The sequence below is a fragment of the Lepidothrix coronata genome, unplaced genomic scaffold (assembly GCF_001604755.1).
Source record: "Lepidothrix coronata isolate B3197 unplaced genomic scaffold, Lepidothrix_coronata-1.0 Scaffold13, whole genome shotgun sequence".
In the NCBI taxonomy this organism is placed as follows: Eukaryota; Metazoa; Chordata; class Aves; order Passeriformes; family Pipridae; genus Lepidothrix; species Lepidothrix coronata.
In genome coordinates, this window is record NW_016690193.1 from 1682028 (window position 1) to 1705695 (window position 23668).

General features: G+C 40.4%; 1 protein-coding gene across 4 annotated transcripts in view; it reads left to right on the top strand.

Annotated features, from left to right (window-relative positions):
• The window catches only part of CSGALNACT1 (chondroitin sulfate N-acetylgalactosaminyltransferase 1), a 45559-nt gene that overhangs the window by 19336 nt on the left and 2555 nt on the right, over nucleotides 1–23668 (top strand). For 3 of the 4 annotated variants that reach the window (XM_017805978.1, XM_017805979.1, XM_017805980.1), the window contains 8 exons: nucleotides 4374–4630; nucleotides 6310–7231; nucleotides 13705–13921; nucleotides 15079–15180; nucleotides 15971–16149; nucleotides 16497–16591; nucleotides 19743–19824; nucleotides 20183–22508. In XM_017805978.1, the coding sequence (XP_017661467.1) occupies nucleotides 6598–7231; nucleotides 13705–13921; nucleotides 15079–15180; nucleotides 15971–16149; nucleotides 16497–16591; nucleotides 19743–19824; nucleotides 20183–20466 (1593 nt within the window). In that variant the 5' untranslated portion in view covers nucleotides 4374–4630; nucleotides 6310–6597 and the 3' untranslated portion in view covers nucleotides 20467–22508. Of the gene's footprint in view, nucleotides 1–4373; nucleotides 4631–6309; nucleotides 7232–13704; nucleotides 13922–15078; nucleotides 15181–15970; nucleotides 16150–16496; nucleotides 16592–19742; nucleotides 19825–20182; nucleotides 22509–23668 lie in introns of those variants that run through there. The other variant, XR_001873303.1, reaches the window with a different exon arrangement.

Here is a 23668-nt window from a genome sequence, read left to right on the forward strand (position 1 = left end):
TCATGACCATCATGAGTGCGCATATACTGGGCTTCAGATTTCATTGGAAGTCTGGCTGTGGTACTGTGATGTACATCTGGCAGAATCCTTAGGGCTCCTGGCATAAAGTGATAGAAGTATGCACTTTGTACAAGAAAATATTTTAAGTAACAGTCATGAAGAGATGGGTCAAAATCCACAAGCATTCAGTGTGTGCATACATAGGTGTAGATCCCTTCATTTTTACAGGTCTTGCTCATGCTGATCTGAGTTTCTTTTGTGAAACTGTGGTCATTTTCATTCTTAAAAGGAATGACTGCTTGTTCCTGTGGTGGCGGTCAGTCTTCTTTTGCTTGTGTAAATCGCTGAGGGAGGATAAGTAAACATTTCAAAGTGAAATAACAATACTTTTTCCCAAGTTCAGAATTAAATGGATAAGCAAAATTTATCCTATTATTTATTTTAATCAGGAAATACTAAAAGACCTTCAGAGAAAAAGCATTGTAATTTCTGTCTTGAAGTAGCATGGAGATGGTCTTTGTGAGTCAGAGCATCTCTGAAGCAGCAGTGCATGCTTGTCGTCTCTTCTCTGCATTTTCTCTTAGGAGCTTGACAAGGTATACATCTGTCCCATGGCCTACTGAAGGATACACAGAATGGTGGAAACTCACAGAAAGTCTTGTAAAGGCTTTTGGAAGTGCCCTATAGTACCCCCAGCTAAAAGTTGTGCTGAGGATGTGTATTATAGCAGTAAAGTGGAAATCTGAGTATCTTACACACAAAATAACATTCCTAATACAGACCTCTGCAATTGCTGGTTATTGACCTGTGAAAACTGCCAAGTCTTTCACGGATAACATTGTTCTGGGAGAGAGAAAGCAGTTCAGGGAGTGTTGTTGCAGTAACATAAAGTACTGGGATTTTTTATTAGAAAAAATGGTATTATTGGAGTGTGGAGATAATTGTAGGTGTTAAATTGGTTCTTTTCAGGTGCAGCTAGAAGTTAGTTGTTTAACTTATGTGGGTTTTTTACTTCAATTTGATTAACAGTGGAGAGTGGAAAGCAATGGCGCTTTCATTCTTGTTTGTGTATCCACATTGAAAAACCCACACACAGAACGTGTATGCACTGGCAGGGCAAATGGACTTCAATATGCCTTTTAAGTACTCTATTTAGAATAGAAGTAGTGATGCTGTAGAAGAAATAATTATTACTGGATGTCTACTGTAATAGCAATAATGGCTACTGTAAAAGTTGCAACAACGCTGGCATGTTTACTGCATATACCAGCAGAAGGCTTTCAGAGTGCCTTGATTTCTGTCCTAGACTGTCTTTGGGAAGGACATGAGCATTGAGACCATGTGTAAGTGGATGGTCCAACTCAAGTAGACACAGACCTCAGAACTCAGCTAAAGTGGCATGGCAGGTAGTCCTGTTAAATAACGTTACTGCTTTACCTTGGCAAGAGGAACTCAAATTAGCAGCAGTGGGGTCCAGAGTGCTAACAAAGGCAAAAGTTATGACTTCTGCATTGGTTTTGTAACTTTCAGAGTGAGAAACCTATAGCAGTATATTGAACGTAACCTACTTCTTGAATGAAGCAGCTACTTCTCAGTTCCCTGACAAGAAGACATAGTATTTCCAGGAATGTTAATGCTTTTGAGGGTTTCTTGTTTTGTTTTGAAGTCAGCTTCTAACAGATGTATGTTATAACCTGTTTGCAAGATGATCAGACTGTAATTGTTCATTTTAGAGGGGAACAGTATAATTGTCTTTCTGTGGGCAGGGTTAGATAATGAGACTTTTCTTTTTGAGAGCATCTGTGACAATATAAGTAAGATTTTCTGTTGAAAATGACTCTGGAATCAAAGATTAGGAAATGAAGAGTTTTACAGTAAGTTGTTTACTGTCTTCAAGTATTTGGCATTTAGCATTTTCATTCTGGACACTAGTTCTTAACAATCCTTTATTTGGATTGAAAATTGCAAACTAGATGTTAAGATTTTAAGTGGTTGGTTTGGGATGTGTTAGTGTCAACCGAGCAGGGAGCAGTGATAGCGTTTTTAATGGGACAATATAGGAAGGTTATGAAGGTGCTCCCAGTCAGTTTATCAGACAGGTTTTTTTCTTTATTCAACCTTTTGTTTAATTCGGCCCTGGGCAGAAGAATGGGGCTGAGAAGCAGTTGAGAAATCATGATTTGGCATTAAGGAGAAATATAATTTATTTTTGCATAAAGTGCATATGCACCTTAAATTGTGTAAAACTAGATTTTAATCCCTGTGACATGTTCCATTCTGCTGAGTGGCTTGAATTTCTGTCAAGGAGCAAAAATCTTGTTCCTAACATTTAAAGCAGACTAATTTGTCTGCAGTGCTATGCACAGTCCTTATAATTAAAAAGTTCAAGGCAAATGCCAAGTGGCTGAAGAATGTCTTTCTCTATTTTTGTAAGGCACTTAAAGTCTGGGTGAAACATCTGTTTCCTCCTCCCTGCAGCTCATTTTAGAGATTAATATGCTTCTAGTGAAATCTCCCTGTGACGTGTGCTGCTATTCAATGAAGATGTTTCAAATACCTACACAAAACCTAATCACAGCTTCTGCCGTTTCCTGCCTCCATTGGAAAAAAAAAAAAAGGCATTTCAAAAAGATTTGTGAGCTAAAATGGGAGTTGCCAGTCTGAGTTACACCTACAATAAGAAGCTGTGGCAGAAAGTACTTGCAAAAGTGGAACTATTTGGCATTACCCACGCCATATGTGCTAAGAGATCACTGCCTATGCAAATGCACTCACTATGCCAATGCTTTTACCATTAATTTCTGTCCTCAACCTGAAGAGCATGGAAATCGTGAAGCTCAGAGGGGAGACATATACAGAGATATTTTGAGTCCCTTTCTTCTGCACAAATTCTCGTGTCATTTTTGAGAGTCAAAAGTTGAGACTTGAAATACATTGTCATTTCTGTGCAGAGATAAATTTCCTGTAATTCTACAGTCCATTAAAAATACAGATGTTGATGAGAAACAGTGATGGGTGCATACCATCCAAAATTTCAAACCAATCAACTTTCTGAAGTTTTTTCCTCTCTCTGTGATTGGGTGCATCACCCTCCACTGTGCAGAGCTGTTTACACAGTGCTTACAGTGATGACAGAATCTGTTTCAGTATTTAGATAATTTTTCAGGCTCAGGCTCCTGGAAAGCAAGTAAAAAGCACCTCTGTGAGCTGGGCTGACCTCTGGCTGGGCTAACAGGTTGAGCTGAGGTTGAAGATGTTTTTGCAAAACAATACTTTTTTTAGAATTACTGTCCTTTTCCTCAGCTGTCAGACCAGTCACTGCATATTCATTACAGCTTCTTTTTGCAAAGAGACTACTTGATGCAGCTGACTGCTGTGAAATACAGAGGTGTTTTTGTCAGTTCCTGGAAAAAAACAGACATTTCAGTTTGTCTTCTCTTCATCTCAGGCTCTCTCTCAGTTGGTGTGAAACTGTCGGTCTGGTGAAATCAACAGAACGGTTGTTAGGAGGAGTTACCATCCCTGGCTTTCTGGTACTTGTCCGTGCAGCTGAGATGCCTTAGCTGTGACCACCTTCAGTGTTGACTTAAAGTAATCTGCTTTTTTTGGCACTGACATGGATTGGGACTGCTTTCACAAGCATGTCCATGAGATAGTAGTACAGTAACAGCTGTATAGTTAAATGTCAGTCACTGTAAGGCAATGCCACTGAAGCTACCAGTAAAATTCAATAAGACAGAACCAGCAAGAGAAAGTAAGCAATGAATGCTTGGTATCAGGATGCCTCCAGTCATGACGGTAAAATCCCTGTGAAGAGGGTGAAAATCCATGGCCTCAATTTTTTATTAGGAGAATGGTGGTTCAAAGGACAAAATAGCTCTGTTAATTTACTGTCCTGAAGTGTTTATAAAGATGTATCTTTGATGGGTGAGATTACAAACCAGAAAACTATATAGAAAAGAAAGAGTACCCTGAAGAGAGACATACTGTATTTTAGTGAAGATAGCTGTCTACACAGACATATATTTTAAGGTTAACATTTGAAGAGCTCTTTACCCAAAACTGGAATATGTTGCTGCTTATAGGAATGAAATAGTGTGTTTATCTAAGCCATTGAGATGTAATTTCAGTTTATACCATGTTAGCACAACTAATCCTTTCAGTGATGTTCAGCTTCTGCCAATTCAGTCAATGGACTAATTGTGTGAAGTGAAGCATACAAGCACAGCAGTGTTTTATGTACTACATCTCACCACTTCCTGACCCTGTCTCCCTGCACACTACCTTCTTGCAGTCTTCTAGCCAGATCTGTTGTACAGTTAGAAATGCCCAGATTAATTTTCCCCGCTTTGACAAGCTTCTTTACATTGCAGGAGGCCAGCTTTTATAGTGCATCCATAGGAAGCGTCTCCACTACAGCCTTTCACCACACAGGAGACAGACTGAGGATGTAGGCAGCTGACAAATGTGAAAGCAATGAAGAGGTGTTCCGAGGCTGACAGCGCTTTTCATAGTACACGTATTTTCTGGGAAGGGCATAAGAAGGGAGATAAACAAGGGATGATTTTGGCAAGCTGAGAAGAAGCTGTGGCAGATAAAGATGTTCCAAAGACAAGATCAGATCAAAAAGGTAAGAGCACCAACTTCAGCCTGTCCTTTTTTTCCTGCTGCTTGAATATTTTCTTCAAAATCAGCAATTCTTCGTTTGGAAATGCTGACATTTTCTGGAGAATCATATAAACGCTATAATAGCCATTCAACGTTACTCTGAGAAAAACACAGCACTATTTTTATAGCTCAGTCTAGCCCCCTCAATTTCTACTCTAAAAGTTGGGGTTTTTTTCCAGAAGCTCTGCAAACTGATAAAATAAGGATAACAGTTCAAACATCAGAAATATCTCTGCATAAGTGCTGTATTTAGAGTAATAATCAACCAAGACAGAGGAGGGGAAGTCACATGGCAGTTGATAAAAAAGTCCTGTGTAAGACTTTGACTCAGGACTAGAAATAACTGAAAATAACACTGAAAGTCTTATTCTTAGTTAAACTGTTTTTACTTAAGGGTCTGCCATAAAGGATGTATGTCTGAAAGGTCTATGAATCTCTGTTGTCAAAAGAGTGTCATGATGTCATGCATGCATCTGAGGGGAGAGCATTCAGGGGTTAATTTGATTGCATTTGAGTCTAACAATGCAGTGTCACCGTGTAATCTAGGATGTTACTCAGACTTGCCCTAAGTATACAGTCAGCTGAGTAAACGATGAAGTTCCTTGCACCAGCATGGGTTTGGGCCAAAACTGAGGGATTTTGAAAATCCCACTGTTAATGTTCTCAGCACAATTGTTTTAATGTAGTTTACAGCTAGATCAATATTCACATTCAACTATCTAATTTTTCTTTCCTGTTTCTACATATACTAGAGGAAGTTTTATTAAAAATAATAGTGTTCCCAGTTTTAAGTTCTTTTATTTTAAAAAATACCTAAGCCATCTTTCCCTAAACCTTCTCTGTGGTCGCTAGTCCTGGGCAGAGAGTATACATGGAAAAAACCAGTAGTACTGTACATTGTTGCCTAACTTTTTATAATGTTATGAGAAACAGAAGAGGGCCTTGAAAAGTTAAAATAGTGCTCAATGAGAACAGCCTCCTAGAATAGAAACAAAGCTTCCCCTGATTTTGAGTAAGACTTGGTCTGAATGTTCCTAAAAAAATCCTATCCCTAGTTATTTGCTTTTTATGGGAGCGTCTGGTAGGATATGTCAAACAATGTTAGTTGCAGTAATTGGCCTTGGTAACAGTTTCTAGTCTTTTGGTTATCAAATTTCTGCTCCAGATCAGGCTTCATAGGTTCAAATGGACCATATTTACCCCCTGGTGTTTTGGAAAAACATGCCTGGAAGCTAAAATGTCTGTGGTAGCTGTGGGACTGACTGCCTTCCTTTCAAAACTTGAATGCTCCAAGAGGTGGGAATGCTTGGAGAGCCATCACTGCTTGGATGAACTGAACAACTCAGCATCTGGCCACTAGGCACTTCCTAGTATTTCTAAAGCATGGCAGACTTTGAGGCCTGGAGTAGTTTTTCATTGGCAGTGGGCCAAGTGATGTTATTAACTTTAAAGGCATTCATACAGGGTTTCCCACATAAGGATCTAGGCATCTTTTGGGTCTTGGCCCAAGTACTTCACAGCTCTGGGATCTGCCAGAGCAGCTGAGAAACAAGGTAAATTCTTAGAACACTCTAAATGATCTGAACTGAATGACCAAATTCTTGCTTGTCTGAATGACTGTCTTTGTCATTTGTCTTTCAGATCCTCAGGCTCCATCAGCCACCATCTGATCACATTGCAGCAACATAGATGTTGCCATGAGGATCAGGAGGTGTCCTGTCAACTTCACAGCTCATCTTTTGGTCCTGCTGGGTAAACACCAGAGAGAACTCGATATAGAGGCAGAGCACACATTTTAAGAGAGCTGACAAGTCAGTTCCTGCACATACATGCACCTGTGTAAGAGTTCTCCAAGTCCAGAGGCCTCTGTGGCACTGCATGGATGTAAGAACTTTTGCGTGTGTGGGGTTAGACTCTGCTTTTTGAGATATGATGCTCCGACGAGGATTTATTCTATTTCTCCCCCGACTAGTAGGCCTGCTGGTAGTGGCCTGTTGCTCAATGTCTATTGTTTATATGTTGGCTTGTACACCCAAGGGTGACAACCAGCAGCTTGCCTTGCCCAGGGTACACAGTCCGACTGTGAAGGAGGGATATGAAGCTGTTCTGCAAGAGCGAGAGGAGCAACACCGCAATTACATTGTCAGCTTGAAGAAACAAATTGCCCAGTTGAAGGCTGAGCTCCAGGGCAGAGCCGAGCAGTTTAAGAAGATGCAGAGCCAGTACCCAGACCCCTTGGATGTTTGGCTTGACCAAAGTAACCCAGAGAAGGCCCAGGCTAACCTGCTGGCTTTCCTGCGTTCCCAAGTAGACAAAGCAGAGGTGCACAGCGGTGTTAAGCTGTCCACGGAGTATGCGGCTGTGCCCTTTGAGAGCTTTACCCTGCAGAAGGTGTATCAACTGGAGACGGGGCTGACACGCCACCCAGAAGAGAAACCTGTAAGGAAGGATAAGCGAGATGAGTTGATAGAGGTGATTGAATTAGGAGTTGGGAGTTTGAACAAACCAGAGGGGGTCAGCAATGCAAAGCACCGTGTATACACAGCCTCCGACTTCGTTGAAGGTTTGTATGCAGACAGCAGGTTAAAAGGGCCACATAGTGCTGGTGAGGAGTTCTGGTGTGACTGAGTTGCTGAGGGAGATGGAAGTTTTAATCCACATCTGACCTAGGTGAACTTGGCATAGGAGAAAAAACTTGCTTTGCTCATCTTCAAATGTTTGTGCTGCAGACATAGAGATGTGGGTAAGATGCCTACCTTTTATGGAATGACTGCTCTCATGTGCTGATCACAAATCACTAGTGATTTTGCTGTGGGTTGTTTTCTTCACCAAGCTTTTATGAACAGAGCATAGCAAAATGTGTCTTCCATGTGATGAGGACAAACTACTGCTGCTGTGCATTGGCCAGTCATTATTTTCCACTCTGTATGTTTCTCTGGTGACAGTAGGTTCTTGAAACCATGCTGGGATGTACCTGCCAGCTGGGCAGGTGCCTCCCATGGCAGGGATGTGAGTTACTTAAACTGTGGAGATCTCATTGAGGCAGGTCCTTGCTCCCCTCTGCTCCAGGCACTTCCTCCACTCCAGTCCAATTCTTCTTGCTCAGACACAGGACCAGGGGGTGGGCAGAGACCTGGGAAGTGCTTCTGGCTGCCAGCATTTGAATGCATCCTGGAACTACATGCTTCCATTCTCTTCCTTTCTGTTTGTTGTTCAGTTTATCTTTTCAAAATATGTTTCTATAGTTTATTATAGGTGCTGAACAAGCGTCTATGACTCTTTGGCATCAGCTCTTCCATGGGAGAGGGTGAGAAGATAGGAAGATGTTTCCTGCCATACAATGCTTAGTATTCATTAAGTTTAGAGCCCACTTTTATGCACCATCGAGGGTCTTTGACTGGGTACCAGCGCCGTGCTTGGGGAACAAGGCAGAATCTGATGTGCCTTCCCCAGAAAGCCCTGGGGAAGAGATGCACATTGCAATGCTCACTCTGTGGAGGTTCTTCATGCACTAATGGTCTTGCTGGCTTTCACATACCATGGTGAAATACTCTGGAGGGAGGAAGCCTTGCATGCGACTCAGAGCTCAAGAAACTGAAGCCCCATGTGCAGGTCAGTCTGAGCTCAAGAAACCTTCCTTGTGTCCTCACCTGCCGGGCAGGCCTTTGCTTCTGTAGGTGCAAGAGAACAAATTCTCATTCTCACTCAGCAGACCAATTTGTTTGCAAATGCAGGGATCCATGCATTGGGACTGGAGACAAAGAGATTTGGCAGAAGATTTCCCTGCTGAGTTCCTTTGGAAGTCTCTGTCATCTCTTGTCACTCTTTTCCTCCACCCTCCATTCTCCAAGAATGGCAAAAACCACTGATCAAAGCACAAACAAATCCATTGCTCTGTGTGACTCAAGCAGGTGAAGGGAAGATGGAGTTTTCAGTTCCAGTTTTACATTTCAGTTATAGTTTGGACTCACAACATGTTTTGGAAACAGTGCTCTGCAGGTGCCACTGTCTACACAACAAGTTAGTAATAGGCTGGATTCTATGTCAGCTTCTGGCAGCTTAATATAAATCTAGTAACGCAGCAACCATGGGCTGCATTTACCCAGACACCAAGCCAGCCAATGCATTTTCTGGAACTGCCCAGGGTATCTGGAGCTTTCTGGGAGAGGTGGCCCAGGTCTGCACTGAAAGTAATACCACTTAACCCTCTTAGTCTTTATCTTCCAGCTACTTCAGCAATAATAGCACACAAAAGCTGTGTGCATCTCTTATGCTAAACATGGAGGTAACTGTCCTCGTCTTAAGATTGATCAGGTGCTGAAATGAAAATCAGGTAATCGGGATCAGAGGCAGGATTAAAAACCTAAACTGCTGCTCTTGGTAAGTGAGATTTGTGTCCTTGTTTCTTCTCTGTTCAGCAAAGCCTTTGACACCAGCTTCACTAAAACATGTTGCTGACCCTGAGTCTCACTACAACATAGAGTCATACAAGTTAATCTTGTTTGCTTGGGTCCCTTGTGCAGACTTTTCTGTTCTTGTGGATCATATTTGGCACTTTTTCAGTGCTAGTTCCTTGCTAACATATGCCATTAGGCAGGGTGGTGGTATGGGATAATAAACTCAGTTAGGGTCTATATCTCTCCCTTTTTTTTTTCTTCATTTTGTGCCTTTATTCTTGTCTTTGCAGAGAGAAAATGTTTCTTCAAACACTTCTTACATTTAAGGAGATATGTTTTGTCTCTGTGGCTGGGATTTCTTAAAATAAGTGTTGCACCCTCTGCAGTTTCTAGACAGAGCGCCTTGTGCGTGGGAATTAGACTGTGACCCTAGTATATTACATCTGAGTTAAACTCCCCCTCAGCAGAATTACTGTTACATGAAATTTGGATAGGATTCTCAGACAGTTCTCCTTCCAGAGTAATAGCTGACACGTAGTGGAATTTTCCATTTTTCCCCCTTATTCCAAGCCAAGGGAGCCACACCTTCTCCCTGGAGCCCAACGTGTATCCATCTGGCTGCTGCTCTGCTTCTCTCTTTACAGAGGCACTTGGGCTGTTCAGCTGTTACAGTGCTCCCCTCTCCCCCTTATTCCTCCTACTTTTGGACCAAGTTCACTAGTTTTCTGCCATGAGGAGTCAGGAAAAACCAGCATGGAAAAAATCAGAAATTTCTGTGTATTATAAGCAGGCAAAGGACTGCTCTGTTTCCAATAGAAAGTCCCTTGCTCAGTGAGCAGGATAACAGGTCTGGTCATTAGTATATGTAAGTAGCAGCAGAGCTGAATAGTTTTGGGAGTAATTCATTTTCGAGATAATAATTTGGAGACTCTGACAAGCCAGAGTGGTGTGTTCCATAAGTGAATGGAATAACTGTCTGGTGATACTCTTTCATAACAGGAATAGTTCCAGAAAATCCCTGGATTGCTTAAGAAATGCCCTGCCGTGATACTGTCAAATATGCTGTATCGTAAGTTTTCCTACTTGAAGTACGTGGCTGTCTAGTGACCGAAAATTTAAATAAGGTCTCAGATACAAATGGAAAAGAGTAGCTTTGATTTCTCAAGGGGGCTTGACTGGTGATGGTGGGCTACCTGATGCAATTTTGCCCTGAAAGCTTACTGGGAGAAAGGATGATGCTTTTCCTCGAAGGTTAAGATGCTGTATTTTACTGCACATGAAGTGGGAAGACCATCATAATACAGAGTAAAAATGGGGACAATGAATGCTGATAAATCCTAATAAGTGGTTCCTATAACATCTAACAGAAGACAAGTAATGAGCATGGGTCCAGAGAGTGTTTCTAGTGACAGTGGAAGTCCTGAAACCTGTGGTCTGTGGAACTGAAGCTAAAATTGTCATCCACTCACCAGCATTTTGTTAAGAATGCATTCTGGTTGGCTAGTTACCCATTTCATGTAGATCCATGTAGGTGAATCTACATGTTTGCCTGCTCTTTTGACTAGAGATCAGGTATTTACCATTTCTTTAGAGAACCTTGGAAATTGCTGCTCTGAAGACTGGACAGTTACCACTCTTTAGTCAACCCTTCAGCCCAGGTCTTTTTTTGCTTCTCACTTGTTCTTTTCCTTCATTTTAGAGCTACTCTCTCTGCTGACCCAGAGCTCCTGTTTATTTTTTTACACTGGGCTTCCAAAGACTTTAACTTTTCTCCCTGCCTCTGAAAGGAATGATGCATATTCTGAAATGTGGCTGCTGTAATGGAAGCAATAGATGATCGATTAACCTTCTTTTATCCATAGTGAGCATCTAGCCTTTCCAAGGCCTTCATTTCAGGAGCAATCTTTTCAGGAAAAGGTTTTTTTAATTATTTTCTTGACACTACTTTTTTTCCTCTCCTTGTAGCTCATGTCTTAGAATTCAGGCTGCTTTACATATCTTTCTGAATCGCTTAAAAAGTCCTGGTGGCACAAATTAAGTAGTGCCTCCAGAAATGGAGAAAAATTGTAAAAGGAAGGATATTCTGCTGGGTGAGTCCCCAGAATGACTCAGGACATTCAGACTCATTTCCAAGGCTCACCGCCTGATCTTGGGCAAATCACTTAGTTCTCTGCTTCTAAAAAGATGATAATTAAAAAAGGAAAGAAGATGCTTAAAAATGGAAATCAAATTACAGGCATTAAACTTGGGTACAGTTCTCTTCAATATAAAATGTTAGGATAATAAATTCTTGGATTACCATTTTGTGCAAGGGAACCTTGCCTTCACCTAACTGCTTGCTTTCAGCTGCAGTAGAATTTCTGAACAAGAACAAAACTACAGAGTTAGAAGCAGCCTGTGTGTATAGCACTAGGAGGGACCCCCCCTCTGGTCACAACATGCACTGTGCTTTAAGGTACTTCTTATTTGTCAAGGCTTCCTCTATGGTGTAGTACATATCTCTGGGGAAGGGGTATTTTTGGGATTGTCATTTCTTGTCTGGATTAGAACAGGATGCAGAAGCAAAGACTTTGAGATGTTGTGTGGTAGGTATTATTAAATTTGTTAATTTAATTTAGGTCTTTGTTATGAAAAATGTCAGTTCACTATGTCAAATGTGTGAAATAGTCATACCTATTTCTTTCTAGAGAAAATGCAAATCAGATTTAATTTACAGTTTTGTTTATCTTAATGTCAAAAGGTTGCCTTAACCTTTCAAGCACAAACTTTCTTTGTAAAACCTGTATTCAAAAACTGCCTCCCAGATGAGTGCACCCAACAACACACTCGGGTCATCAGCAGGCATTGTGAGAATAAATGGGTGAGCAGAATTCAAAGGCCCAGATTTCCATTCTCTGGCCATCATGAGGAGGAAAAGAAGGGACTACTGGGTCACCATTCAGGTGATCTCAAGTTCATGGTCTGCACCTTGGGCAGACTATATGGAAAAAGGTAGGAGGAATCAAGGGCACAACTTTGAAAGATTAACAGTACAAGAATGATGGAGCTGTTATCTCCCTAGATTCATCTGCTATGCTAGAAGGAGGATTGGAGCATTTGTTGACTCAGCTTATATTAAAAATAAAACATGAAGTGAATAACAGATCAGGAAATCTGCATATATTATTAACCAATTGAAGCATTCATTAAGAACAAAACACAGAATGATAGTGAAGATAAGACAGTCCTCAGAACTCTCACCAGAAAAAATCACACCTCATTAGTCTTTTGATTATATCAATGTAAAAGCTGTAATACAAGATGAAGAGCTTGTGTCACTTTGCTGTTCAATGAAAATTTTGACCCAGACCTTCACAAGAAAAACAGACAGAACTGACAGTCTACAGATCAGATGCACAGCAGTGTTACACATCAGGGAATGAACAAGATGGGGAAAAAAAGCATTATTTTGGTGTTTTTCATAATGAGAAGAAACTGTGCTTCATAACCAGATGTGGAGGGGAAAAAAAAGAAAAACAAGTCAAGAGGAGTTTTTTTCCAGACATTTTTTACTTGTCTCTTTAACTTCTGCAAGAGATGGAAGGCATTGCAATTATACTCTTGTACTGATTAAGTTGTTAACATGCTTACAGAGGCTTCATGAGTAGTTAGAATTGCCATTAATTATTCCTTCTTAAACCTAATGGATCTGACAATGAGAAAGCTTTATTTTGGTATGCACTGTAGGGACTGAAGTACCATTTAGAGTGGGTAACATCTATAGCCTTTTTGACACTTGCTCTCATTCAAAGTGTCAGAATAGTGTTTCAGTGAGGCATGGCAAGGATTTCTGTAGTTCATGCTGTCCCTCGGCATGGTACCAGTTTCACCCACTGAGTATATCAAAAGTTCATTCCATACAGGAAATAAATACATGTTTGTATGAATTAAATATCCTTGGAGACTGCTTAATGCAGTCTCCAGGATTGTGTCCCGGGTCTAGCCTCTAACCAACTCTGTAGCATTGTCCTTGAAGACCATTACTTGACCAGGAGTGTGTGTCATTGCCACAAAGGAAATGAAAGTCTCTCAAGAGCTGAGTAACAGGAGAGTTTTGTCCTGATTGGCAGTGGGTGAAGCTGATGGCTGTCGAGGCCTGGTTGCATATCATTATTAGGGGACTTTCCAGAGAACCTCCCAGAATGAATGAAATTAATGTGCTCATCAGGAAATTGCTTTTCTGGGAGATGGCCTAATCATTCCTATTGCAGGGAGGCAGGCTGCCTTTCGCAGTGTCTCTGCATCCCATTACCATGCATGTCTGCAGTGTGCAATTGGAGCAGTCTGAAAAATCAGGACAGTATGTCTGCTGGGTTATACTGAGTGTGAGCAGTTGGTAACCTTCAGTAATTTGTAACCCAGCCAAGCCTAGAAATGTGCCTGCAAGAATACCAAATAGCTCCGGCAACCCAGGGCTGTGTCCCTGCCAGAGTGACAGCCTCCTCCAAACCATGGTGGACTGTGTGCTGGTTTAGAAGTAAATATCTCAGGCCTCTGCTCTATTCTCAATTTAGGTGTAGCAAATGAAGACTGCATCCTGTTTTTTCACCCAGGAGTCCAGCTTTAATCCAAAAATCTCTTCACTTTTGTTTTCAAACAGGGATCTACCGCACAGAAAAAAATAAAGGCACACTGTATGAGCTGACTTTCAAAGGAGACACAAAACATCAGTTTAAGAAGATTGTTTTATTCCGGCCATTTGGTCCTGTAATGAAAGTGAAAAGTGAAAATGTCGATATGGCTGACACACTTATTAACATCATTGTGCCATTGGCCAAGAGAGCCAGCAAATTTCGGCAATTCATGCAGAATTTCAGGTGAGCTTCCACTACAGTGCTGCCTTTGCTTTTTCTTACTTGGAAAATAAGATGCAATTTTAGGAGTTGTCCTCATTCACTGCTACTTCTACATAACAGTTCATTGTACCACCAAAACATTTTTGAGATTATAGACTGCAAGGCATTTGTCTGCTTAATGCATTGTGATCAGCAATAAAAGCAATTATAGTCCAGTCATCAGGGTTTCTGATTTGCATATGTGACTTATGTGTCTTGGTCTGTTTGTGGCACATGAAATTGTGGCAACATGAGAATTTCATGCCAGTAGTTGCAAAGGAACATTTCTAAGGAAAAGGGGAATCAGTGCTCCCAGACACCAGGCCCCATTAGATAAAATATTAAGGCAATAAGAAGCACAAAGGAAATGTATTTGAACTTTCAGGATAGTTACTCTTTTAAACTTCTTTTAATCTTCAGCACAGAGATGTTTGAAGATGTAACTTTAAATAGCTGCCCCTAAGACTGTGTTATGAACAGATACTGACTCTTACAATGGGATTTGTTTTGCCTAATTACAGCCATCTAAAAATAGGCTCCTTGTCTAAATTAGCCATCTGATAGGTGCTTGTTTTAGGATGAGAAAAATCGCCCTCTGGTTATGCTGATCTCTCTGCTGATTATAGATGAACTCTTCCTGACTAAACTTAGAGCAAGTGAAGCATAGTGTCTAGTATTAGTTCTGATTGGTCTTACTCTTAGGCTACAGATTTGACCTCTGATTGATACTTAGATTTTAGTAAATGCCAAAGATCTGAATTCTGGAGTATCTGTTACAAAAGATCAAGGTTATGAGATAAGGTACGTATTAAAATCCCCCTTCTCATATTCTTATAAGTGCTGGAGTTGTTGCCTGCCTCATCATTCTTGCTGGGGCTGGATGGCCTGTTTTAAGTGTCCTCCTACTAATATAACAAACAGTGCTTAGAGAGCTTGATCCTATTCTGCCTGAAAGATAGACTTCTGTCCCATATGACAGAAGCAGTGATCTCCTTTGTCAGGACAAGGATCTCTTGTCAGTGAATCATGCCCCTAGGAATGCCTCCAAGGTTCACCCTACTCTGCCTTCCCCAGCAGATGTAGGTTATTGAAGAAAGCTAACTTCTGGAACAAGTCAGAGATCTGTCTCTGTTCTCTAGGGAAATGGGCATTCAGCAGGATGGGAGAATTCACCTCACTGTAGTTTACTTTGGAAAAGAACAAATGAATGAAGTCAAATCAATACTTGAAAATACCTCTAGGTAAGTACCTGAACGTCTGATGTGCGCTGTTCATACACTGGATTGTAATGTGGAGACTACATAACTGTTCAAACTTGTAGTTGGGCCAAAAAGTTCTAAACTGCATTGGAGAAAATGGCTTTTTTATTTTTTTTAATAGACTAAAAACTTGTTACCCAGAGAGTCCCATACCCACGGTTTTGTGACACTGGTTTTTAGAACCACAAACAGATTTTACTGAATTTTACCTCAGTGCAGCTTTGCTTTTATTTTTTTTTCTCCCACACTGATAATGCTTTAGTGCCTTTGAAAGTGGTGTTAACTGTTAGGACTGGAAGGTGACTTCCAAAGGCGAGTGGAGCACACAGAAACTGGATTCTTTTGGCCAGTTCTGGTCTATTAAGTTTGCTTATATAGCTGTGTTTGTGAAGATCATGTGGCAGCGTAATCTTTTGTTATCATCTCCATGTAGGAACAATACCCTTGTATAGATACAGTAATATGACCACAGATAATTTATATTGGCATACTAAAGATACTTTTGTCAATCTAAGTCTTGTTGGGATTTTTGTGAGGTCTGCCCAAAGAAAGCCTGTGACAGAAATGCTAGCATGTGATTCACAGGTCAAGCTCTGAATGTAGACCCAGTGGAAATCTCCTTAAAAGTCAAAGAGGACATCTCTTCCCTCAAACAGCTCTCAAACTGTGGTACTACAACTTTCTAGGTTAATTCTTTCATATTGGGTTCTCACCCCTGACTTGTGTGAAGAGTTGTATGGACAGGGTAAGTTGCTGAATATTTTCCTTCTAGGTCAGCAAACTTCAAGAACTTTACCTTCATCCAGCTGAATGAAGAATTTTCCAGGGGCAAAGGATTAGACATTGGTGCTCGATTTTGGAAAGGAAACAATGTTGTTCTCTTTTTTTGCGATGTGGACATATACTTCACAGCTGAATTCCTGAACTCCTGCAGGTTGAACACACAGCCAGGTACTAGAACTCATGAAGTATATTGTCTTTCAACAGGTTTTACCTATTGTATAAAAGCCTTCACCATAGTATTCTTGTCTTTGAATAGCTAATGAAGCTACTGTAAATCAGTTGTTAATAAGTTGTAACAATTCCTGCTCCCACTGTGATTGAATCCCTTGCCTTCAGCATCTGCTTTCTTTTTGTTAATGATATCCTCATGTTCACATTCTTATGCAAAGAATATAGGCTCAGTGCAAAATTTGTGTAATTTTTTCTGGATTTTGTCTGGCCTGGACAGCGTCTTGTAAGAGATGGAAGCGTGTTTTATACAGCCTTTTAAAAAAATAACCCATTGTCATTTCCAGGGAAGAAGGTGTTTTATCCTGTTCTCTTCAGCCAGTATAACCCCAGTATAATTTATGGCCACCATGATTCTATCCCCTCTTTAGAACAGCAGCTGGTAAGTATATTCTTCTCTGAATGCGTGCTTTTATTTAAACAAAGCATTTTTTAAATGTGCATGTGCTCTTGGGTAGCATTCCCCTATTCCTTGTGCACAGTGCCCACCACAGACAAAATTAACTACAATAGTCCTCTTACGGTGAGTTCTGCTGGTATGTTTAGTTGGCAAGGTGGTGTTGGATCATAGGTTGGATTTCATGATCTCAGAGGTCTTTTTCAACCTATTTGATTCTCTCATTCTGTGTTTCACAGGGAAGTATCTTGGTACCATTTATTTTAACCCTTTTTTAAAGTTTTTACATGGAACCTAAGAGTTTGAACTGTGTCTGCTTCTCTGCCAGAAGGGATTTTCTCATTAGCGAACAGTTCCTCCATGGTGTGCTATCTTGGAGTGACAGTCCCTAATCCTGCTCTTATTTCTTCCTTGCACTGAATAGTATTTGCATTTGAAGAACTGATGTTTGTAAAAAGCATAGCTATCCTTAGATGAGTCAGTGAAAACAAAATTCCAGGGGCTGTCACACTTTTTCCCTCATTTACTTGAACACCTTACAGTGGCATTTCCCATCCCACAGTTCTTGATTAAAGTGCCTGTGAGCAGTTTGTTTCTGAAGTGTACCACGTTGTCTCATAGTCAATTGACATGCTTGGAGCTGTCCCTTCTGGTTTTAATCTGGCACTGATACAATACAGCACAACTCCACTGATTTCCATCTCACCTGCTTATTTTTGGTGTGAGAACAAAGCAAGTGTTTTTAAAAACATTGCCAGAAGGCATACGATTGTGACATGTATGAGTCTCCTTGAGGAAGAGGGAGCTGTTGTGAAGAAGAAAGAGAGCACACAGATGAGAGGTTCACATGAATGCTAGTGACAGAGCCATTGCTTGACACTGCTGCAGACACTATTCTCCATTCTCTTGTGCTCAGGTGTTGCACTGTCTTGAACTTAAGGGCTTGATAGAAGTGCTTCGTGCTTCTCTCCAGAGTCAGTGGGTCACAGTCCTCTGCCCACTTCTCCTGCTGGGTGGCTGAATTTTCAAATTGAAGCATAAGCCAGCTATGCAGGTTCACTCAGTTTCTCTGGCTCTGGTCCCAACATGCCACATCTGCCCCTCTTGCTGCCAGGCACTGCACTTATCAGGGCTCATCATGTCCCAGGCTGGACACTGTCCCCAGAGCATCCCAGCTTCTATTGTTGTTCTGGGTAGGTAGGGTAGATAGGAATTAGTGGTGTTGTGATCCCAGGAACAGCCATAGCTGAAAACAATCATTTGGGGTCTGAGTCCAGTCTTCTGTCATCACTACCCCCACCTTGCAAGAGTTCCTCTTTAAAAATGAAGAATGAGAGTTTGAAAATGTTTGTTTTTTTTTTTTTTTTCTATTGCTGTCTGTGTTATCAAACATGTAGCCAGAAAACCTTTTCTGAAAAGTCTGGAAAATCCCTTCTACCGTTTTTTTCTCAGAGGAGACTTATTCTGATAATACCATGGGATTCATGTTAGCTTTTCTCTCTCTGATGAGACCCTGCCAGGGATCTTCAAGCTTGTAAGCATTGTGCTTAGGGAATAAAGTAGAGTTCAACTCTCAAGCTAGCATAAAGTCCACAAAGTACGTTGTTAGGATTGTGAAAGTATTCATAGCTAATATTTGAATCATAAAATGTGATGCTTATGTCAGAAAACCTTATTGATTTATAAAGAAGTACAGCCAATCTCATTTTTATGCAGATTTTTATATTTTTAGCCCACATTGGTTCCCAGGCTTGAGGCCAGATCTATGCCATTAAAACAAGACAGTGTTACCTCTCTGTCCTGGTGCTTGGGCTGCTGAGGAAAAAAACTCAAACCTTTGGAAATCTGTGATAGAATTTGATTTGTGCAGCAGCCACTTGTGCTAATGAGAAATAATAATGCTAATGCATATGAGTGGCTTGCTCTAAGGGCATCCTCATGGAGACTTGTTACAGTGCAGACCTGACAGATACAATCTTGTTTCCTTTTAATTGGCTTTTGCAGTAAATTGTTTTTTTCAAGGAAAGGAGAAATGAGAAATGAAAGCAATAGCAATGTGAGCAGTAAAAAAAAAAAAAAAATCTATTGAAGTGACAAGAGTTATGAACAAAAAGAGGAGATATGAACAAGAAATCAGGAGAGACTACTTTGGAAGAGCATTTCTTGGTAAAGGAAACACTGGGATTTGTAAATCCAGAAATGGAAATTCTGTCTCCTCATCTCCTGTAACTCTGTCACAAGGGAAGTCAAGATTTTCCAAAGCAGCTGCTAAGGAGTAGGTTTCTAACCAGACCTTCAAGAGTGTGAAGTACTACTGACTTGCTCAGAGGCTTTAAATACCTGGCCCAGTCCCTTGAAGCTCTTGGATGTCTCACCATATTGGGTTTATGATGCTAGGAATCTATACTTGGATTTCTGCTTTTCAAAATTACAGCTATAGTTTCTCAGTGCTCCGATTTTTTACCTGTAATACATAATGTTTTCATGGTCCATCTCAGTAACATAGACTGTTCATTCATTTTCACAAAGGCTTTCACGGGACGTATATCCTAACATTTCTGGACTTCAGTTTTAGCTGGATATAGCAGTTCTGTAATGGAAAATTATTCTTGGTACTTTCCTAATTTTTATCAAAATTAAGGTAATCAGAAAGCTGCCAGTTGTGCAATCAAGATTAGAACCACAGTTTTCTTCCAGAGGTCTTGGGGTCCACAATCCAGGTGCCACCATCTGCTCTTACAGCAGAGTCTGGCTTCCCTGGTTTACCAATATGTTTCTTACATTTGAATGCCACAGAAGGAAACTAACAATTTTGGAGGATGTTTTGCCTGCAAAGAGGTAAGCTCCAGAGAGCAGTGTGATATTACTCTACTTGGTCTACGAAAGCAGGAGTGGAGCAAAACCTGATCATTTTGGATCAGGAGCTTTATCCATGATAACTAATGACACAGCTGTTTTTTGGAGGCAGATATATGCACTGAGTAGCTACAAAAACAGGTTTAGGATCAGCCATGGATTCACATGGGGAAGAAAAAAGGGCAGTTGCTCCTATTTCTGACCACATTCAGGAACTTATCTGCTGCTTACTGTGAAAGCATTTCTGCTTCTATTCAAACATTCTTTTCCTTCCATGCAGATTATTAAAAAAGAAACTGGATTTTGGAGAGACTTTGGTTTTGGGATGACTTGCCAGTACAGATCTGATTTTATCAACATAGGTAAGAGAAATACACTCCAACATACCTGTATTTTTACTAAAACAGAAAATGACAATCAACCTCCCTTTCCTTGGCCAATGTGTCTATGTCACTAATTTGCAGCAGTGCTGTGGCTAGATATTCACACTATTCCTAGGTGCCATAGAGGTTACCAGAACCTAAGCACTGCTTAGTACAAATAAAGTTGTGTCTGATAGTTAAAGATTTGAGGCTGAGAAATTTGGGCACTTGGATGTTCACAGAAAGTATGTCCGTTTTAAAGGGCTGGCTGGATCCAGAAAACAGGTGCAGTGTAATTAATAGCATTGAGTTTCCTAGTATATATTTCTAGTTTTATTTTGGATTTTGTTTGTGTCAGGTGGCTTTGACCTGGACATTAAAGGCTGGGGTGGTGAAGATGTACATCTGTACCGCAAATACCTTCACAGCAACCTCATCGTGATCCGAACGCCTGTCAGGGGTCTCTTCCATCTGTGGCATGAAAAGCAGTGTCTGGATGAGCTGACTCCAGAGCAGTACAAAATGTGCATGCAGTCCAAGGCCATGAATGAGGCTTCTCATGGCCAGCTTGGGATGCTTGTTTTCAAGCAAGAGATTGAGACACATCTGCACAGACAGAAATTGAGTAGTAAGAAGACATGAAACCAGAAAGGGAGGCCACGAGGCTCTGAATAGGGTGTTTTTTAAAAGAGTTGCTAACCAGAAAAGATGGAATCAGACTGAAAGAGGATGGAAATTTCAGCAGGATGGCAGCAAAAGAAGAAGAGGGGAAAGTGTTTGTCCTCCCTACTTTTGTTTTTATTCTAATGGGGCTTTTAAGTACTCCATTAGCCTGACTTTTCAGCACTTGCTTCTAGGGGAGACTTGAACACTTGATGAGATTCAAGGTCATGTCGGACCATGACAGAGACAATGAACGTTACATAAATGCTGGTATGGTATTCACAATAACAAATGGACGTGCTCCTCCTTTGAAATGTTTGTAAGATGTTATTTAAAGGATTGACCTTTTTGTGGGCCAATAATTAGGAGTTCTTTTCTACATCTCACCTGATATATCTAAAAAGGGCTATTTTTGAATAAGTACAGAGCTCCTGCTCTGAGAAGGACTTCTGATTGTTAACAATGGTTAAGCTGGAGTGACCAAAAATCCTTTTCCCTAAAGGGGCTGGGACACGGTGGGGGACAGCCACAGTGCACTAACAAGGCATTCCCAGTTCATCCAGACAAAGAGGTATCTCAGAAAGTGCTTTCTAAAATTCAGAAACAGAAAACTCTACTGATCAAGTGTGATGGTTCCAAAGTACTCGAGAGGAATGATTGTTCTCCTCTGTGGATAGTGAACCAAAAGCAATGAGCCACATCTGTATCATGTGAATCAGATGGTGTATTTCTGCTTTAGAATACTGTATGTATCTCAAGATTTATTTTTAAATGAAGTTGGTTTTGCTTGGGAATTATTTTGTCAAACTTCAGGTTTTCTACTTCTAGCCTTACTAAGAAACAGTACAGCCTTCCAACACTTGGAAAACGCTCTACAAATCTGTGTTTCCTGTGGATGGGATCTGGGTTCAGATAAGTGAAGTGATTTTTCTACACAACCTGGGTACTGGAAGGCAGAAGCTTTATCATGCTGAAGAAAAGGAAATCCATATCAACTTGCATTACTGACTTAGGAGGCTTTAAACTCTGAATGCCAGATACCAAAATTGATGAACATTTTCTGACTTTATACCAAAGTATTCCTTCTAAACCAAATACAGAGTCTTGCCCAGGGCACAGAAAGCTTTTTGTAATTAACAAAATAAATTTTTGTGATGGATTACTGGACCCTGCAAATTCTCTTATGATAATTATAGGTACTAATCCTAAAAATTAGTCATCTTCTTAATAGATTTTTCAATTGCCTAAAACCATTGAAAGTCTGAGCTACTGCTCTTATAAAGCATTTTCTTTTAATTCTGATTGCTACTTATCATTTTAATATATACCAGCAAACAAAAAACTGCATAGGCTTGGAAATCCCATTTGCTTACCTAAATGCTGTTTCTCTGAGCAGTCTCTTTGTTTTATAGCTTCAGATTAATACAAGGCAGTCTGAAACAGATTCTAATTTGGTTTTTGGCTTGTAAAAGCTGGGGGAAGAAATCTGAAAGATAGCACTGAACAATGAATGAACCACTATTTGATGTGCCACTGTGCAATAGGAAGAGCACTTATGAACCTCTTTTGGAAGCACTGCATGCAGAATCTGCAGAGACCATGCCACTGTAAGTACCTTTTCCCTTGACAAATGTTTATATGTGTTTGTCTTTTGTTGGATGTAAAGGATCTGCCTTGCACTTCCCTTGCAAATCATCAAGGGTCCAAAACACTGCCAAAGTACAAAAAGAATGAAAACTTTGTAGACTCAGCCCCAAAATACATCACTTATCATAGAAACTTCAGCAATCACTCAACGAACTGTTTTGTTTCCAGAACACATAATAAGTTATTTTAAAGAGCTTTGTTTTGATGAAGTAACTTTACAAATATTATGCAGTAGGAGGAGACAGGCATGGCTTGTTGAGTGCATATGAAAGTTACAGTAACTCAGCTCCTCCAAGGCAGCTGTTCCAACAGTCCCAGTTAACCTGAATTTGAAACTGGGTGTTGTATATTAGGACAGTTTTATAATCATAGCCTGCCTCAAGCCTAGCCTTAACTATTTCTGTGATGGGTTTTTTTCACTGTCTTCTCTGAGGTTTCCCTAATCGCTCAGTAACCTAAAGTAACTTTGAGATTGGCCACACTTGTAGAGAAGGGCTAAACCAGATGATCTCCAGAGGTCCATTCAAACCTATATTAGTTTCCAATTCTAAGCACTGGACACTTTTAAATTCAACACTTCATTATTTTGGGTACTTTAGCAAGTGTGTCATCAAGACCTTGTCAGAGTTTCACAAGTTATGTGAAGCAAGTCATCCTTACTCCACAGACTTTTGGGGTGACTAGATTTTGGAGCAATAGATAGCCAGTCTTGAGGGCATCTGTTCTGGCAAGATAGCTGCCTTTGCAGTCAGTTCAGTGATCTAAATGTGTAGGTACAAAACTTTATGTTTCTTTCCTCACAGAAGACAGGTGAAGCTGGGAATCTTTGAAAAACTGAGGCATGACTCTCAAATGTGGGATAGATGTGAACATGGATAGTGGTTTTCCCTAGGCTATACCAAGACAACATTTGCAAATAAGTAGTTTATTATAAAGTTGTGTGAAGCTACTGGTCCACTGTTCAGCAGGGCAAACCCTGAGGAGTTTTACTATAGATCTTAGAGATAAAATTGATTAAGTTCTGCTGGACCTTATTTCTGCAAGTTAACACCCTGCCTCTCAAAATGCCTTTTTAGAGGCATTTAGACTTTCTCCTCTGTCTTTACCAGCCCATAGGTATGCAAATACTTCATGATTTGTCTCCTGCAGGATAACAACTATGGCACATTCTCCACATCAGAACAGATGCTTTTCTCTAGGATCTTTGAAGGACATTTTGTTTTGGCCATATTTTTAAAATAAACAGTTCATAAAGAGGGAATACAAATAATCTGATACCCCTTCTCATGATTGAAGCAGATTATGTTTAAGTTATTTCTTTGATACATATGATATAATGCTCAAGAAGCTCATTAAGTCAATTGAAGTGCCAGAGTGTCATTAGATTCAGAATCTCAGTTTACACTAAGGCTTTATTTCTAGTAAAGTACACCTGCTGTAACTGGAGTGCAGTTTTCCCCTTTCCTTGAATGAAAATTGCCTGTCAGCATAGTTGTAAATTTTAAGACCAGATGATTATAATTTCTTTTATTCT